The 16,689-nt window shown below is 55.4% G+C and overlaps 1 protein-coding gene across 2 annotated transcripts in view; it reads left to right on the top strand.

Annotated features, from left to right (window-relative positions):
• Positions 1-15,473, top strand: part of DRP2 (dystrophin related protein 2) — a 17,285-nt gene extending 1,812 nt beyond the window's left edge. Inside the window, exons 2-22 of one of the 2 annotated variants that reach the window (XM_009997074.1) lie at positions 1,859-1,992; positions 2,818-2,974; positions 4,084-4,204; positions 4,580-4,848; positions 5,279-5,425; positions 5,941-6,019; positions 7,220-7,280; positions 8,403-8,464; positions 8,717-8,791; positions 9,978-10,179; positions 10,286-10,371; positions 11,170-11,327; positions 11,465-11,631; positions 11,919-12,030; positions 12,393-12,529; positions 12,792-12,857; positions 13,635-13,700; positions 13,991-14,134; positions 14,632-14,869; positions 15,016-15,136; positions 15,299-15,473. In XM_009997074.1, the coding sequence (XP_009995376.1) occupies positions 1,859-1,992; positions 2,818-2,974; positions 4,084-4,204; positions 4,580-4,848; positions 5,279-5,425; positions 5,941-6,019; positions 7,220-7,280; positions 8,403-8,464; positions 8,717-8,791; positions 9,978-10,179; positions 10,286-10,371; positions 11,170-11,327; positions 11,465-11,631; positions 11,919-12,030; positions 12,393-12,529; positions 12,792-12,857; positions 13,635-13,700; positions 13,991-14,134; positions 14,632-14,869; positions 15,016-15,136; positions 15,299-15,435 (2,739 nt within the window). In that variant the 3' untranslated portion in view covers positions 15,436-15,473. Of the gene's footprint in view, positions 1-1,849; positions 1,993-2,817; positions 2,975-4,083; positions 4,205-4,579; positions 4,849-5,278; positions 5,426-5,940; positions 6,020-7,219; positions 7,281-8,402; positions 8,465-8,716; positions 8,792-9,977; positions 10,180-10,285; positions 10,372-11,169; positions 11,328-11,464; positions 11,632-11,918; positions 12,031-12,392; positions 12,530-12,791; positions 12,858-13,634; positions 13,701-13,990; positions 14,135-14,631; positions 14,870-15,015; positions 15,137-15,298 lie in introns of those variants that run through there. The other variant, XM_009997075.1, reaches the window with a different exon arrangement.
• Positions 15,474-16,689: the final 1,216 nt, after the last annotated feature.

A 16,689-nucleotide genomic window follows, 5' to 3' on the forward strand; every position in this document is an offset into this window, starting at 1 on the left:
CGGGCGGCCCCGGGGCGGGGCCGGGGCTCAGCACAGGTAGATGCGCTGCGGGAAACCTTCTGCCCCTGGAAATAAAGCCATCCCAGGCTGCCGGGGCTCCGGGGGAGGGATGTTCCGGGGATGCTCGGAGGGAAAGCGCTGCTTTTTGGCTCCGCTTGCTTGCAGGGATTTTGCCCTAGAGGAGCAGACGTTCAGCACCTCTGCCTGCCCGCTGGCGCTGCCTCATCCGCCGGGCGTGGTCTGCCAATTGTAGGCTTTTCTTATTTTAAACTAGGCTGGGAGGGCTGCGTTGTCTGCTGAGCTGCAGTTGCACCCGGGCAGAGCTGATCCCCCTTCGGCAGCCCCGGGTTGTGGAGGGGAGGGCTGGGGGGGTAACCTGCTTCTGTGCCACGAGGTTGTGCACATGCAGAGGTCTGATTTTTCTACGTGGTTGTAGCTTGAGTGGCTTGTTATTCAGGGCCCCAGGATTCCTGAGAACACTGTGGTGATGGTTTTCTCTCTTGCCTTGGTGCTCCTGGGGAGGCAGAGAACTGCCTGGTGTTAGATGCTTTTAGGTGCAGCAGGCTTAGCATCAGTCTTGGTGATAATTAGATTTTTCTCTGACAACTGGTGTGGAGGGGTTTTGTTTTAGCTGTGCAGCTGAATTCCTTGTCTGGTGGTTTCCTCCTGCCTGTTATTCTCCTTCACTTAATTGAATCTGTCCCCTGCACACCTCTGGGAGGCCTGGGACAGGACAAGTGACAAGTATCTGCACATTCCCCTTGGAAAAGCTGCTGCCCTTCTCTGGCAAAGTGGTGCCTGTTGTATGTGCTGTTTAGAAATCGCTAATGCAGTTAATTATGATTGATTGATCACCTGGGGATAATTATCACAAATGAGGTCTTATATCAGAGTAGCATTAGATGGAAGTGCTGCCGTGTCCCCAGCCAAGCACAGCAGTGCCTCACCTGGGGAAATGCAACGTGCCTGTATGTTTCACACAGCAAACTGGGGGTTTTGTGGGAGGAAATCCCCTCTCACTCACCCAGCCCTGTGGGAGATGCTCCCCGTCCTGCCGGTGTGTGTTGTGGTTGCCAGAAAGTGCCACAACGTCTTTGCTGCCAGCATGAGCATGATAAGCTACAGGCTTAGGGGAAATTTCTTCCCCTGTCTACCAATTGTTGTCCAGGGGTCAGCACCCGGTTTTCCAGGCTGAGGAGCACAGTGCAAAGTGTGTTGCCTTTGTGTGGATGGGTTGGGATCTGCTGTCATCTGCTCCATGGCCCCTCAGAGCATCCTTCCCTCCACTGCTTGTCCTGGAGAGGTGTGGAGGAGAAGCAGCATCTGTGGAGGAGAAGCAGTGTCTCAGGTTTGCTGTGCAGGCCTTCTGCACAGCTCCCAGCACTGGGGATGGCATAAAGAAGGTTGGCATGTCCCCTTGGTCTCTAGGAAGAACAGGACTCTCAGTGCTTGCTTCTTCTCAAAGTCCAGCAGCCCTGTTTGGCATGGATACAATCCACCCTTAGCCCTGCAGGGACTGTGACAAACACGGGCCAGCTCTGTTTTAATACCTACAGTGAGGTAGGTTCATTCCTGGATAACTGAGAAGCACAGAGATCCTGCAGAAGAGGCCACGTGCAGTCAGTCCTTCTTTCAAGCTTTGCTCTTAGTGCTGGTGGAGTTGGCATTACATCCTTCCTCCAGGCAAGGCCATGAGCTTTCCTGGAGCTGCTGACAGATCCCTCCAGGAAAAGGGCTTGCAAGCCCTCTTGCAAGCTGGAAAGCCAGGCAGGGTCAGGATGGGGTAGGTGTCCCCAGGCAAGTGCCCTGAGCACCAGGCAGTGGTCTTTGGATGCAGCATGGTTCTGTTTCTGCCCAGGTTGAAGCCTCACAGCATGGTGCAGGACCTTCGTGTCTAACCCCCCAGGCTCCCAGCAGTGCTGCTGGGCCCCAGGCCTCTCTGGAGATGAATCTTTGCTGGAACGAGATAAAAAAGAAATCCCACAGCCTTCGGTAAGAGTCCCTGCCTGCAGGAAGCTCTGGGGCTGGCCTGGACTTCCAGCCTTGCGTGCTGCGTGTCAGGAGGTTTTTGAGCTTGTTTGTGTGATGAATCATATGAATTTATGGTGACCTTGGCTTGGTTTCCCCTCTTGACCACAGAACCCTGAGTCTTCCTCCCTGTGCTGAAAAGCATCCCCTCCCTTTCCACCCATTCCATCCTCCTCTCCCTCCCCTCTTTCACTCCTGCTTGCTCTCTGTTGCTTTCTCCACCTTCTGCTGCTGTTCTCTCTGCAGTTTGTCTCTTTTTGCACCACAGCCCTGTCCCCACTTCCCCTGTGCTTGTCCCTTTGCTGGGAGCCCCCTCCCCTGCACAGGGGGAACATGCCTTCCAGAACATTGGAGGTTGCAGCTCCACAGCCAGCATGACAGAGGGCTTAACTGGGGCGTATTAATTGTCTCCTGCCTTAACCCAAGGCTCCTGGAAGCTGCCCAGTCCTGTCAATGCTGATCCAAGCCCCCTGTGCTAGCCAGAGCACAGCCTCAGCCCACAGGCAGACCTGGGGTGACTGTCCTGTGCTCCAGGCTCCAGCGTGATCAATAGCTCAGAGTTTCCTCTCCCCAGTGCCCCTGTGCTTCATCTTACCTGGCAGTTCCACACCTGTGCTGGCTGAGGGTCATGCTCAGCCCCTCCTGAGGAGTCCTGCCACTCTCTGGTGGGGTCCTGCAGGTGCCTGGTGGTCACCACCCCAGCTGCAGTTCTGTGTCTCCCCTCTCCAGAGATCCTGCTCCTCTCTTGTCTGTCTGACCACCACCCTGCTGTCCTTGCTCTACTGCCAGGGCTCGGCTTGAGGCCTTTTCCGACCACAGTGGGAAGCTGCAGGTGCCTCTCGAGGAGATCATAGACTGGCTGGGGCAGAAGGATGAGGAGCTCTCGGCACAGCTGCCGCTGCGGGGCGATGTCCTCCTGGTGCAGCAGGAAAAGGAGACGCACACGGTACGTTCCCTGGTGCCCTCCCTGCTGAGATGAGCTGCAAGTGGGCAGCCCTGCCTGGGACCCCCACCTTGTGCCATTGCCCATGCCCAGCCCCAGAGTGCACTCGTCCTTGCCCATCTCCATCTCTGCTTCCCGTGGAAAAGCAGAGCCCCAGTCCCACAGCAAATCCCCATGGCATGAGACCATCTGGTTTTAGACAATAAGTCTGCATTACAGCCTCAAGTCATCTGCAGGTGGTAGTGGGCCCCATCACTTCTCTCCTAGTTTCCCCCTTAGGTCCTTCCTCTGCAACAGAGGGAATTGCCTCTCACTGGCCCCTGATTTTGGGATTCTGAGACTTGAGGAGAGGTTGGTAGGTCTGAAGGTGACCTGGTGATTGGGATGTGAGTGATTCCTACAGTAGCACATGATCATTACATCTGCAACTGGGGTAAGCCCAGGCAGATCAGAGTTCCCTGCTTCCCTAATCAAAGCATTTCCTTCTTGCTGCCAGGGTTTTGGTTGTTTTTTACCTTGAAAACAAAACTTAACTGTTCCTTACTTTGACTGTTCCTCAACCTCACTGGTGCTCCCCATTTCCCTGCTGCTCAAGTAGCTGATCCAGTTCACAGCACCAGCACCAGTAGGGGGGCTGCAGTTGGAGGAGAGGACACCCTAAATCATCCTGCCTCCAAAGTCTGCCCTGGCAGATGTGCTGCTTTGGGGCATCCTGCTCCTCCCCTCCTTGCTCCTCCAGTTGCTGAACAGCTACTGGAAGGACTGTTTGCATGACCCTGCTCTCACTGCATGAGTGAGGAGCATCTCCAAGCAGTGCCTGTGAAAGCATCACCAATAGAGCAGTTCCTCTTGCACAGCTCTGGCTCAACACACCCTCCTGGGCTCACTGTTCGGCCTTTCTCCTTCCAGCAAACTTGCAGTCCAGACCTCTGGAGGAGCCACCTTCTTGCAGGTGGTCATTCCTTTCCTGAACTGCAAAAATATTTGTCTTTTAACATCTCCCAGTGTCTCCAGTGAGGTTTGGGCCCCAGAAGGAATAAATCACTGCAGCCTTTGGCAAGGAGGCAGCCAGGGCTCAACCTGCTGTCTTATCTCTTTGCTCTGCTCTCCAGGCTTTCATGGAAGAAGTGAAGTCTCGGGGACCATACATTTACTCTGTCCTGGAGTCAGCACAGGCTTTCCTCTCCCAGCATCCATTTGAAGAATTAGAAGAACCAACTTCAGAAAGCAAAGGTCTGTGGAGCTCCTCTTTTTCTTGTTCTCCTATAGCACAGTCCATCTGGCCTGGACAGGAGAAGATGCAGTGGAGGTGGCTGATGAGGCACAAAGCAGCATGTCAGTGCTCTGCCTGTGGTCTGGTGTAGGTTTTTAAAGGGCAGCAGGACTTCTGCCTGTGAGGACAGACAGACAGTCTGTGGGAAAGCTGGATACCTGGAGGAGCTGGTGCATACCTGGATAGTATTATCACTTGGTTTCCCTCCCTCTTTCCAGTTTTCCTTAGAATTTTTCCTCTCTCTTTCCCCTGCCCTCCCTCCATCTCTTACCCACTCTCCTCTGGGCTGGGCTCTCATGTGTGGTCACCATTCCCCTTCTGCTCTGCCTTCCCAGATGTCTCTCCCCGGCACCGGATCCAAAACATCAGCCGCTTTGTCTGGAAACAGGCGAACGTGGCCAGTGAGCTGTGGGAGAAGCTCACAGCCCGCTGTGTGGACCAGCACCGGCACATTGAACGGACACTGGAGCAGCTGCTGGAGATTAAAGGGGCCATGGAGGAGCTCAGCATGACCCTGGACCAGGCTGAAAGCGTGCGTGAAACCTGGGAACCCATCGGGGACCTCTTCATTGACTCCTTGCCAGAGCACATCCAGTCAACCAAGGTACTCCTGGCTTGGAGAAGGCTCCAGCCCCATAACCTCCCAGGTGATGAGATGCAGTTTCCCAGAAGGGCAGTGCTGCTTCTCCGGGCTGCTCAGTCCAGTGCAACCTCATTACTTGGGGTCTGAGGGGCCAGGTCCCACCTCTGACAGCTCCCTGGCTTTGGGAGGGTGAATTTGGCCCACAATGTCCTGAGCTGTGCTGAGATGGCTCAGCATAGATGAGCCCACCTGTCACTTCTCAGGAGATCTGGATTCTCTCCAGCCTGGCTGTTTTGTTTTGGGGTTTTTTTCCCCCTAAGTTATCCCATGAGAGGGTTAGTCAGTGGCATCTTGTCAGCCATGATCCCACCCTGGCTTGTAGCAGAGGAATTGGATCCATCCAAGTCCTGACTGCTCACCTGCTTCTTTTCCTTCTTCCCCTGCCCTCCAGCTGTTCAAAGAGGAGCTCTCCCCCATGAAGGATGGGGTGAAAGTGGTCAATGATCTTGCACACCAGCTTGCCATCTCAGATGTCCACCTGTCCATGGAGAACTCCCGTATGCTGGAGCAGATCAACACACGCTGGAAGCAGCTGCAGGTGGGAAGGAGTCAGGACCAGGCACAGCAAATAAAACACAGGAGGGAGGATGCTGGGGAAGAGCTGTCACTGCTGAGCTTCCAGGATGATACAGTAATGCTTGGCATAACAGGGGTGGTATAAATGGTGTTCCTGGAGGAGAAAAGCATCAGTTCAGTGTGAGGAAAGTGGCTGGTAAATCTGTAGAGGTCTTGAACAGGAAAAGGCAATTGGAGGAACAAAAGATGCTGTCTGAGGAGAATTAAGATCTGATGGGGGAAGGGCTCAGTATCAGCTGTGGCTTTGTGGATGTCTGTGAAAATACAGATACAGGTGAGCTGGAAATGTGGGCTGTGCTGCCTCAGCCTGTGGGAGGAGGGGTAGAGGGCTGAGTGGGCTGGGCAATGCAAATACCAAGGCAGGAGAGAAGGAAGAGGACCTGCGTGCTGGGGTCCATCCGCAGATCTTCCTGAGTGGGGCTTTAATCTGAAATGCCTGGTGGGGCTGCCAATGAATTCTTCTGTCCCATTCTCCAGGCCTCCATAAATGAACGTCTGAAGCAGCTCCAAGATGCCCACCGGGACTTTGGACCAGGCTCCCAGCACTTCCTCTCCTGTACGTGAGTGGTTCCTGGCTTCCTGACATCTGGCTGCCCTTCAGAGTGGCTCAGCATGGGCTGTGGCACAGGACAGTGGGGTGCAGGGTCCTGTTGCTGAGCCCAGAGCTAAGCAGACACCTGGAAAAGGGCCCAGGCAAGTGCCTGGTGCACAGGAACCAGACCAGAAGGCATCTCCCAAAGTTAGTGTTGTGCTACCTCACCTGGTGGGACTAGGGGTGGGACATGAGTGTGGTATCCCTTCAGGCTGCAGAGCTATGACACTGTCAGCATCAGCAGCTCCCCGGTTATACTGGGGTGGGGGCAGCCTCCGAGACAAAAAAACGTGAGTGGTTCCTGGCTTCCTGACATCTGGCTGCCCTTCAGAGTGGCTCAGCATGGGCTGTGGCACAGGACAGTGGGGTGCAGGGTCCTGTTGCTGAGCCCAGAGCTAAGCAGACACCTGGAAAAGGGCCCAGGCAAGTGCCTGGTGCACAGGAACCAGACCAGAAGGCATCTCCCAAAGTTAGTGTTGTGCTACCTCACCTGGTGGGACTAGGGGTGGGACATGAGTGTGGTATCCCTTCAGGCTGCAGAGCTATGACACTGGCAGCAGCAGCAGCTCCCAGGTTATACTGGGGTGGTGGCAGCCTCAGAGACTAGATAGGCAAGACAAGAGATGGCAGAAAAAGGCAGTCCCCCCTATCCCACCTTAGTCATTTGGAGGCCAAAGATGTGCATGTTAAGGAAGTTTTCATTCATGTGGGAAGGCAGGGGGATGTTGCTCCTGCAGAGCTGAGGTGTTGATGGCTCTCAGACCTTCAAAGGATGGGCAACAGGTTGTGCTCCAGAGTCTGGAGTCTGTCCTCAGAAATACTGAGCCCTGCAGTGTCTCCAGGCATCAGTGGTGTTCATTGGCCTGTGCTCCTCTGCAGACCATGTCCTTCTATCTGAAAGGGAGAGAATCTTTTCCTGTTGCTGGAATTGTTAAGCTGTCTGTGACTAGGGAAAATAGCTGAGGGACAGAAAAGGGTTTTGACCTCTAGGCAAGACACTTCTGACAAGACCAGGAGTCTTGTTCCTCTCTCCCAGGCAATATCTACTTGCCTGCTTCATCACCCCCACCTGCTGGCACAGTCCTGCTGGGCTTACATCGGGAACAACATCAGCTGAAAGGAGCATTTAGTGTTGATCTGACATCTCTGTCTCTCTCCTTGCAGCCTCTGTGCAGGTCCCCTGGGAACGAGCCATTTCCCCCAACAAAGTGCCCTACTACATCAAGTGAGTCTGCTCCCAGCCACAGCTCCTGGTCTTCTCTGGCCCAGTGGGAGCAGGAACTGGGGACCAATTAGGAACTGGGGGTGGGGGCAGTGGATGGACTGGTCTGAGCACTGAGCTCCAGCAAAGTGTATCACCCCCAGCCTGGTAGGGCCAGGCTGCCCCATCCTTTCAAAATGCCTCCCATGGGGGTGGCTGGAGGGAGGGGAGCCTGGCTCAGGTGAAGGCGTCTCCCTGGGGGCATCCTCTGTGCTGCTGTGCCTGGGCAGTGTGCTCACTGGGCTGTGGCTGTGTCTGCAGGCACTGAGGGACTCCCTCCCAGGGCTGCCAGGGCCCTTTTTTTTTTTTCTTTTTTTTTTTTAAGCCTGTTGCAGTTTGCTCTGAAAGCAAACCTCCACTGGGTTGGTTTGGAAGTGATCATTTTTATATGGACATTTGCCCTCATTTAATCTGAAACCCTTTCTGTTCAGTCAACATGCTGGAGCAGTAACTGCCAAGGCATAAAAAGACCAACCCACTGTTGGTGCAAAGTGGAAAGGCAAAAGGCATTCAGGAAAAAAGCAGGAAGGGGAATAAGTTAATGGCAACACAGGCTTTACAAATATGTTTCAAGGACTCTGCTCTTACTTTCCATCTGCCATAAAGAGAAAAAAGAAAAAAATCTACAGTAAAATAAAAATGAGCAAAGGAAAAAAATAACATGTGCTAAACCCTTTTTTCTCCTCAGCCTCGATGACATTTCTCTGCTGCAGCACCACATCTCTCTGTAGGCTGCAGCCAGCCAGTGGATGCTGGGTTACTTCACTCTCATAGCATGAACCTGTACTCCTTGCTATTCTCAATCTGTCACATTCAACAATCACATGTGAAAATGACTCAGGCTGCCAGTTGTCTCCGTGTTGTGCTCGTTGAGCATTTGCCAGTTCCTCAGGAGCAGGCTTGCTACTGAAAGCCACACTCTTGGAAACGTGAGTTAGCCTGAGGCTGCTGCATTAGGCTCAGACATTTTGCTTCCCTCCCAGGGGTGCCCAGGCCTTTTTTTTTTTTTTTTTTAATCTCTCATGCCAGCTGCTTCATTCCAGCTTGATTTTTGATTTCCTTCTCTTCTCTCTTCTCTCCTTCCAGCCACCAGGCCCAGACGACATGCTGGGATCACCCAAAGATGACAGAGCTGTACCAGACACTGGGTAAGGAGGCTGCCACAAAACAATTCAAGGAGCCCTCACCCTTTTTGCATCATGGGGTGCTATGTAGGGTCCTGCCAGCCCCCCTGCTCCTCTCTGTGGCACAGGACCCTGTGCAACCCCATGCCAGGCTCTGCCCTTCTTCCTTCTCCATGCTGGTGGGACTGGTGTCTGGGAATGGCACTTGCTGCTTCCTGGCCTGGAGATAAGAATGTTGAGCTGTGGTTTTATTCTTCTTTTCCTGTGTTATTGCAGCTGACTTAAACAACATCAAGTTCTCGGCGTATCGAACAGCCATGAAACTACGACGGGTGCAAAAAGCCCTGAGATGTGAGTGTGGGAATTATTTCCCTCCTGCTGGGTTTCCCTCGATAAAGGCATTAAACTAACACAAGCTTTTATCAGGACATCAAAGGCAGGGATTCACCAGGGGCCAGAGAGCTGAGGCTGGGAAGATGAGCCAGTGGCTGGAAAGCTGAGCAAATCCTCCGGCAAGGTGTCTGTGTGAGCACCTTTCTTTGCAAGTTTAGGGTGGAATTGCCTCAAGGACAAGTGTTAGTCTGAGGAATTAGAGAACAAAGTGGTCCAGCACAGAATTACAAGGCTGTGGGATCAGGCAGGGCCTCATCTGGGAGCACCAAGGGAGCCCAGAGAAGCTGTGGATGTAACTGAGAGCAGAAACCAATCCCACTAGGAAGGGCAGAGAGGATTCCACTTCTTGAAGAGGAGGAAAGGAGTCATTGAATCTGACTTCTGCACTGCTGGTAAAACTCCAGTTAAAACAAGAATTAGCAGCCACATGAATATGATGGGAGTTGAACACGATGCCTGGCTCTCCGAGAGGCAGCTGCTCCTTGGAAATTGCCGCAGAGTTTCTGGGGGAATCAGTGTGCAGGCAGATGGGAATCTTATAGATGCAGCAACCCTGGCTGCTGGAGAGCTTTGGCAAGGCCTCTTGCCTAAGGCTCTGTCAAAATTGAACAGCAGCAGACCACACATACAACCTGCAGCTGTGGAAATCTGAAAGCAGGGCAGCCAGGGTAGCTCGTGGTGTCTTAGCCCCATTTTAGGTTTGTGCCTCAACACCTGCTGCTGGTCAGAGCTAGAGACAGGACTGCTCCACCTCTGGGCAGCTGATTTAGGGTCTGTGTGGCTCTGTGCTGCCTCACCTTCCCATGCCAGGGACCTGGGAGGTGCAGAGCCAGCTCTGGGCACTTGTGACTCTGCACAGAGCCTTCCTTAGGTAGCGTTTCTGAGCCCATGGCTGGCCAGAGCAACAGGGAAGGAAGGTCACACAGAGCTGTGGCTCACCTTGATTGTAGGTGGAGATGTGGGTATTTTGGGAAGGGTTTATGGGTGGGAGAGCAACTCTGGGAGCTGTGCCCATCCTGCCAGCATCTTCCCCACTGCAGTGAGGCTGAGACCTCACCGGGCCAAGTCAGGGCTGTGTCTCCCTCCTCTTCATTCTCGCCTCTCCCCTTCGCCTCCGACCTCTCCACCCGTGCTTTCTGCACAGTGGACATGGTGACCCTGGCCACAGCCTTGGAAGTCTTCAACGAGCACGAGCTGCAGCCCAGCGAGCGGGCGATGGATGTGGTGGAGGTGATCCACTGCCTGACTGCCCTTTACGAGAGGCTGGAGGAGGAGCGGGGCATCCTGGTCAACGTGCCGCTCTGCGTGGACATGAGCCTCAACTGGCTGCTGAACGTCTTTGACAGGTACCTGCAGGCTACCCCCCTCATGTGGGGGCTTGCCTTGCTTGCCCCCCTGCATAACCCACCCCCCAGAGCACTTGCAAAGCCCGTGTGGTGTCTCCCCTCGCAGCGGCCGCAGCGGGAAGATGAGGGCTCTCTCCTTCAAGACGGGTATTGCGTGTCTGTGTGGGACAGAGGTCAAGGAGAAGTTTCAGTGTGAGTCCCCCCATCTCCCTCCCACAGTGCGGAGTAACCTGGGGAAAGTGGGAGTGCTGTTGTTTCCTTGCTTAGCCCTTCTTTGCCCAGAAAGAGCAGAGAGACAGTTTCCCTGCAATGACTAATCTGCAGGAAAACTCTCCCTCCCTCTTTCCTTCCCTCTGTCTTTTCCTCCCCACCCTTTTTCCTCTCTACTTTTCTCCTTTCCTCCCTCTCTCCCTCTTTTTCTCCCTCTCTCTTTTCCTCCCCCCTCTTTTCCTCCCCTCCCCAAGCCCACACCACCTAAATGGGGAGGCATTTGCAGACTGGTGTTTCATGGATCTGGCTGGCATGGCACTATAAGGAACAGTGCAGAGAGGGCAAACAGGCAACAGTCATGCAGGGCTTTCCAGAGGAAGAAAACACCTGGGAGTGCATGGCTGGGAAGTGGGTTTCAGACAAAGAAGCCCTTTCCTCACTCTTGTGGTGCTCTCTGCCATGGGACATTGTAGAGGAGTTAGCACAGGGAACACCAAGGGGTTAAATAAGGGGATTTGGCAGGTTCCTAGAGGATGGGCCAGTTGTGGCTGTTAAGGAAGTGATGTAGACAGCCTGTGTCTCCAGAAAACTGGTTACTGGGAGCTGGAAGGATACTGGTTAATGTTACTGTATCATAGCTCAGTTTTTCTCCTTACCTGAGCTCCCTGCAGAAGACAGGCAGTGGGACCCCTGGTCTAACCCCCACACCACTCCCCGGCACCCTCGCCCTGCCCGGTGTGTCCTCATGTCCCTAAGGGGCTGTGTCCCTCCCCCTGGCAGATCTCTTCAGCCAAGTGGCCAACGCCGGGGGCCTGTGTGACCAGCGGCACCTCGGGGTCCTGCTCCACGAGGCCATCCAGGTGCCCCGCCAGCTGGGGGAGGTGGCAGCTTTCGGGGGCAGCAACGTGGAGCCCAGCATCCGCAGCTGCTTCCGCTTCGTGAGTAGGATGGGGTGGCCTGGGCTGGCCCCTCCGCGGCCCCCGTGCCAGGGAGAGCCTCCCGGAGCTTCAAGGAGCTCGCACCCCAGCAGAGCTGGGCCCAAGTGCTGAGCAGCCCCTTCCTCTCCCCTCCCCAGAGCAACGGGAAGTCTGCCATCGAGGTGTCCCAGTTCCTGGAGTGGGCCAATCTGGAGCCGCAGTCCATGGTGTGGCTGGCCGTGCTGCACCGCGTGGCCGTGGCTGAGCAGGTGAAGCACCAGACCAAGTGCTCGGTGTGCAGGCAGTGCCCCATCAAGGGCTTCAGGTAGGGGCTATGACCTGGGACCCTGACAACCAGGGGCAGTGCATGCTGTCCTGCAGGAGGGAGCTGGGGTTGTCCTGTGCTGCTGGGGTAACCGAGAGCTCTGCAGCAGTAGGTCAGGCCAGGTGGCAGCAGAGGGGAAGGAGCAGGATGCTTTTCTGAGGCCTTCAGGCAGTGGGGTGCAAGAGCAACACCGACCACCTCTGTCCTCTGCTCAGCTCTCTTTGGGCTCCAAAATGGTGTATATTTCTGCCTCTCACTGCCTCCCTATGGCCTCTTGATTTCTCCAGGTATCGGAGCTTGAAGCAGTTCAATGTGGACATCTGCCAGACCTGCTTCCTCACGGGCAGAGCCAGCAAGGGCAACAAGCTGCACTACCCCATCATGGAGTACTACACCCCGGTATGGAGCTGGGCTGAGTCGTGGCTCAGAGCAGGTCCCTGCTGATGGCAGCAGCCTGGTGTTGCTTAGGATGGTGCAGCCCCAGAAGTGGACCCCTTTACTGTTTTTCTTCCCCTTCACATGCTGTAGGTTGTCCCTGTTGTTTGGGAGTTCAAGATGAGTGGGGTGCATGGCATCCACTGCTGGCTTGTGCCAGGCCCCATGGCAGGCAGACACAGCTGCTCTGTGCCACCTTTGCTTCCTCAGTGATGTCCCTCTTTCTCCATGGAGTTCATGCCCAGCCTGAAGGCACTTCCTTCCTGCAAGTGCTGACCCCCCACTCTTCGTTAAGCAGCCCCTTGATAACATTTGTGTCTCTGCAGACCACATCTAGTGAGAACATGAGAGACTTTGCCACGACGCTGAAGAACAAGTTCCGGTCCAAGCAGTACTTCAGCAAGCACCCACAGAGAGGTTACTTACCTGTCCAGTCCATCCTTGAGGCTGACTTCTCCGAGATGTGAGTTGGCTGGGCCCCAGGCTGTGCCTTTGGCCATAGCCCATGAGCTCCACGGGTGGAAGCAGCATCTCAGCTGCGAGGCTCCCATGGGAGGGCTGGAGGGGGCACTTGCACCTGATCCTTGAAGGAACAGAGTTTTCAGTTTCCCTCTCCAGCCTGTCCCTGGCTCTTCTTAGCCCAGCTGAGACCAGGGCAGCCTCTCCAAGCCCTAGCTTTGAGCGAGGACTGCCCAGCCATGCTGACCAGTGTGACTCTCTTCCAGACCAGCCTCCTCCCCGATGTTACCACATGCTGACACCCACTCCCGGATCGAGCACTTTGCCAGCAGGTATCACCCCTGGGCATTGTGGTCACATCAGGGCATGGAATGTGACCCTGATGGCTGTGGAGGGGCTTTGGGTCAGATGCTTGGGGAGCTCGGGCTGCCTGCAGCCCCCTCCATGCTTCCCAGCCTGCAGCCTGGTGGGCAGAGCCTGCCTGTGGCAACTGGGGCTGCCCTGCTGCCTGAAACTGGCAGCTGCAGGGACAGGCAAACCTGCCTGGGACATGGCTGGTGCCACACAAAGTGACAGCAGACACCACGCCTTTGGCAGCAGATGTCTTTGTGATGAAGCAGCTTCCATGTACCCTCCTGCTTTTCCCTGTATGAGCTGCTGGCTGGATTCTCAGCAGGCAGATCCCCCGCTGCCTTGCTGTGCCTGGGTGCTCCCCAGTGCTGCTTGCACCCTTCCCATCGCTGCTGCCTCGTGGTTTATGTTGCCTCTGCCCTCTCCACAGGCTGAGTGGGGACCTAAGCAGCATGGGAGGCCTGTAGCTCAGGCCCTGGGCTGTAGCTGGTGTGCTCCCATCCCTTATGTGCTTCTGTGAGAGGAGGCTGAGCCAGCTGCATGGCAGCAGCCCTTTATTCCAGAGTCTGTCACCCCAGGGTCTTTGGTTTCCTAAACAGGCAAAACTCTCCAGAGCCTGTGAAGAGGTGCAGACTGGTGCAGGGCAGCTGGGAGACCCTCCAGGGAGGGGTCTTGCAAGGGCTGCTGTAAGTAGGGTGCACTGAGCAGACATTCAGGATGTCTCTGACTGTACATCCACCTGTTTCTCTTTCCTCCAGGCTTGCAGAGATGGAAAGCCAGAACTGTTCCTTCTTCAATGACAGCCTGTCCCCTGATGATAGCCTGTGAGTTCTGGCTCCTTTCCCCTCTCCTTCTGCATCAGGGCTCCTGTAACTGCATCCCCACCCAGCCAGGGCATGTAAATCCTGTCCTTCCCAGCTCCTTTGAATCTGTGGCTCTTCGGCACCCCCAGCTATCCAGGGGTGCTGAGCTACTTCTGCACTCTACACCTTGGGGCAGCCAGAATGAGCTCCCATTCAAAACCACCTTCCTCCAGGCTGTCCTTCCCTGAGGGCAGACAAATCCTGTGAGACTCCTGTTCCTCACTAAGGTGTTTCTCCACCTGCTGCAACAGGGATGAGGACCAGTACCTGCTGCGCCACTCCAGCCCAATCACTGACAGAGAGCCCGGGGGCAGCCAGCACTTCCCAGGAAGCCTCAGCACAGATGACAAGGGAGAGCTGGAGCAAATTCTGGCCCACTTAGAGGATGAAAATAGGTAGGGCCATGGGCAACTCTGAAAATGGGGTTTACAGCCTAAGGAGGAAGGGGCTGGAGAAGCCTGGCAGAGCTCAGAGGGGAGCCACAGGGTAGCTGCTGGAGGTGGGGGTCAGAGGAGCTGAGCCCTAAAACCAGCACTCTCCAGAAAGAAGAGCAGTGATGCTGACCTAGGCTATCTTGCAGGATACTGCAGGGAGAGCTGAGACGCTTGAAATGGCAGCATGATGAGGCAGTTGAGTCTCCAACCTTGGCTACAGGCTCCCCTGAATCAGTGCAAGACCCACATAATGATGAGCTCCTGGCTGAAGCACGAATCCTCCGGCAGCACAAGAGCCGCCGAAGCCTGGCAGAGCTCAGAGGGGAGCCACAGGGTAGCTGCTGGAGGTGGGGGTCAGAGGAGCTGGGTGGGCTGGTTTTGAGGGCATCTAAGCTGAGCCCTAAAACCAGCACTCTCCAGAAAGAAGAGCAGTGATGCTGACCTAGGCTATCTTGCAGGATACTGCAGGGAGAGCTGAGACGCTTGAAATGGCAGCATGATGAGGCAGTTGAGTCTCCAACCTTGGCTACAGGCTCCCCTGAATCAGTGCAAGACCCACATAATGATGAGCTCCTGGCTGAAGCACGAATCCTCCGGCAGCACAAGAGCCGCCTGGAGACCCGCATGCAGATCTTGGAGGACCATAACAAACAGCTGGAGTCCCAGCTGCACCGGCTGAGGGAGCTGCTGCTGCAGGTACTCTTAAAGCAAGGACCCAGGGAAGCCCATCCTTGGGGTGGGCTTTGCCATAACAGAGCTGGGATGGGGACAAAAAGGGGATGGACAGAAGCAGGGGAGGACAAGGAGAGAAAATCCTAAGGACCATTCCCTTCTCTCTCCAGCCTCCGGCAGAGTCAGATGGCAACAGCTCAGCAGCCTCTTCCTTGGCTTCATCTCCACATCAGTCTGAAGGCAGCCAGGCAAAGGAGAGGGAGCACAGCACCCCAGACACCAAAGCTGCAGGTGAGGGTGGGGCTGTGCTGAGCTCTCAGTCCCACTCCCTCGGTTCAGTGCTGCAGGAGACTGCCTGCACCCTGCCAGCCTGTGAAGGTGCTGATGGGTGAGGCTGATGCCCAGAGAACCTGCTCACCACCCCCATCCCTCCTGTCTTCTTTCTCACTGCAGATGAGGTGGAAGCCAAAACCCAGGAAGTCAGTGTGTGCCTGGAAGACATCATGGAGAAGCTGCGGAGCGCCTTCCCCAGCTCTCGAGGTACTCGAGTGAAGTCCCCCTCTCTGGCCTCTTACTGCTCCCTCAGATGAGGTTTTCCCCATGGAGCCCTGCCCCAATCCTAGCATCCTCTGACCCCAGCTTCCCTGCAACGGCCGATGCCCTGCACAACCAGAGCTGGGCTGGTGTGACACTGCTGGGACTGGTGTGTGGCCTGGGGGCAGAGAGGATGAGGAGGAGGTTTCACAGCTGCAAGGAGAGGTGATTAGAGCTGCCAAGACTTCAGACCAACTAGATCTCCCCAGACGAGCTGCAGGGCAGCCCCTGCCCTGCTTGGGACCCTGCAGGGCTCCCCAGTGTGAAGATGGACAGACATGCCAGTATCGATTCTGCAGCGATCACCTTGAGCTGCTGCCTTGCTTCGTCCCTGTCCAGACCCTTCTCCAGGAAAGGCTGAGGCCCCAGTTACCTGGCAAGATGGAAGTGATGGTGCAAGCTCTCTTAGCTGCTCATGGATGGCTCTTGCCAGCAGGGATGAGGACTGGGTGATGTGTGTATGGACAGTGCTCTACTTGCCCAGTTGGGTGTTGGTCTTTCTGCTATCCCTCTGGGCTCCAGCCCCGGAGCAGCTCTCAGCCCCTTGCCTGGGATGCCCATGCATGTGCCAGAGGGAGATTTTGCTTGGTACCAGCACTAACATGACGCAGGGGAGAGCTTCCTTCTCTGCCCATGCAGACCTTTTCCCACTTTCTGCCATCCCTGAGCAGGATCCTCCTGGCTCTGCAGCAGCACTGTTCTAACCAAGTGGTTCCAGGTCCTGCTTTCCTGACCTCTCCTCCATTTCTCTTTCAGGTATGACCTCCCTTATCTAACACCTCCTGTGAGCCAGAGGCTTTTCCTAACCAGCTACCTGGCTGCTTTCCTCCCCTTCCTACCCCTGCCATGCTCCCTTGTTCTGTGGCAGACCTTGCACAGACTCCTTCCAACTTGGTTGTGCAGGATGCTTGCAAGCTCCAGAAGATCTCAGGGGAACATGGGTCATGGGGGAGCAGGGCTGTGGGCTTCCCAGGATGCTGGCTTGGTCACTTGTGCAGAATGTGCCAGCCTGAATGGAAAGGATCAGAGGAAGAACTAAAGCCATGGAAGCTGCCTTTGATCACAGCTCTCAGGGGATGCAGAGCTCAGCATCCCACTCCTCTTCAGTTGTGCCCACCAGCCTCCAAGTTTATGGGCTCCAAAACACTCCTGGAGCCACCCAGTTTTTACAAGAACTCTTTCTAACAGCATCCAGCTGCCAGCCTTACAGATTGAACTCTCTCTGCCACCCAGTGCTCCACAGCCAGCCA

This window comes from Chaetura pelagica, unplaced genomic scaffold (genome assembly GCF_000747805.2).
Source record: "Chaetura pelagica isolate M959 unplaced genomic scaffold, ChaPel_1.0 scaffold344, whole genome shotgun sequence".
In the NCBI taxonomy this organism is placed as follows: domain Eukaryota; kingdom Metazoa; phylum Chordata; class Aves; order Apodiformes; family Apodidae; genus Chaetura; species Chaetura pelagica.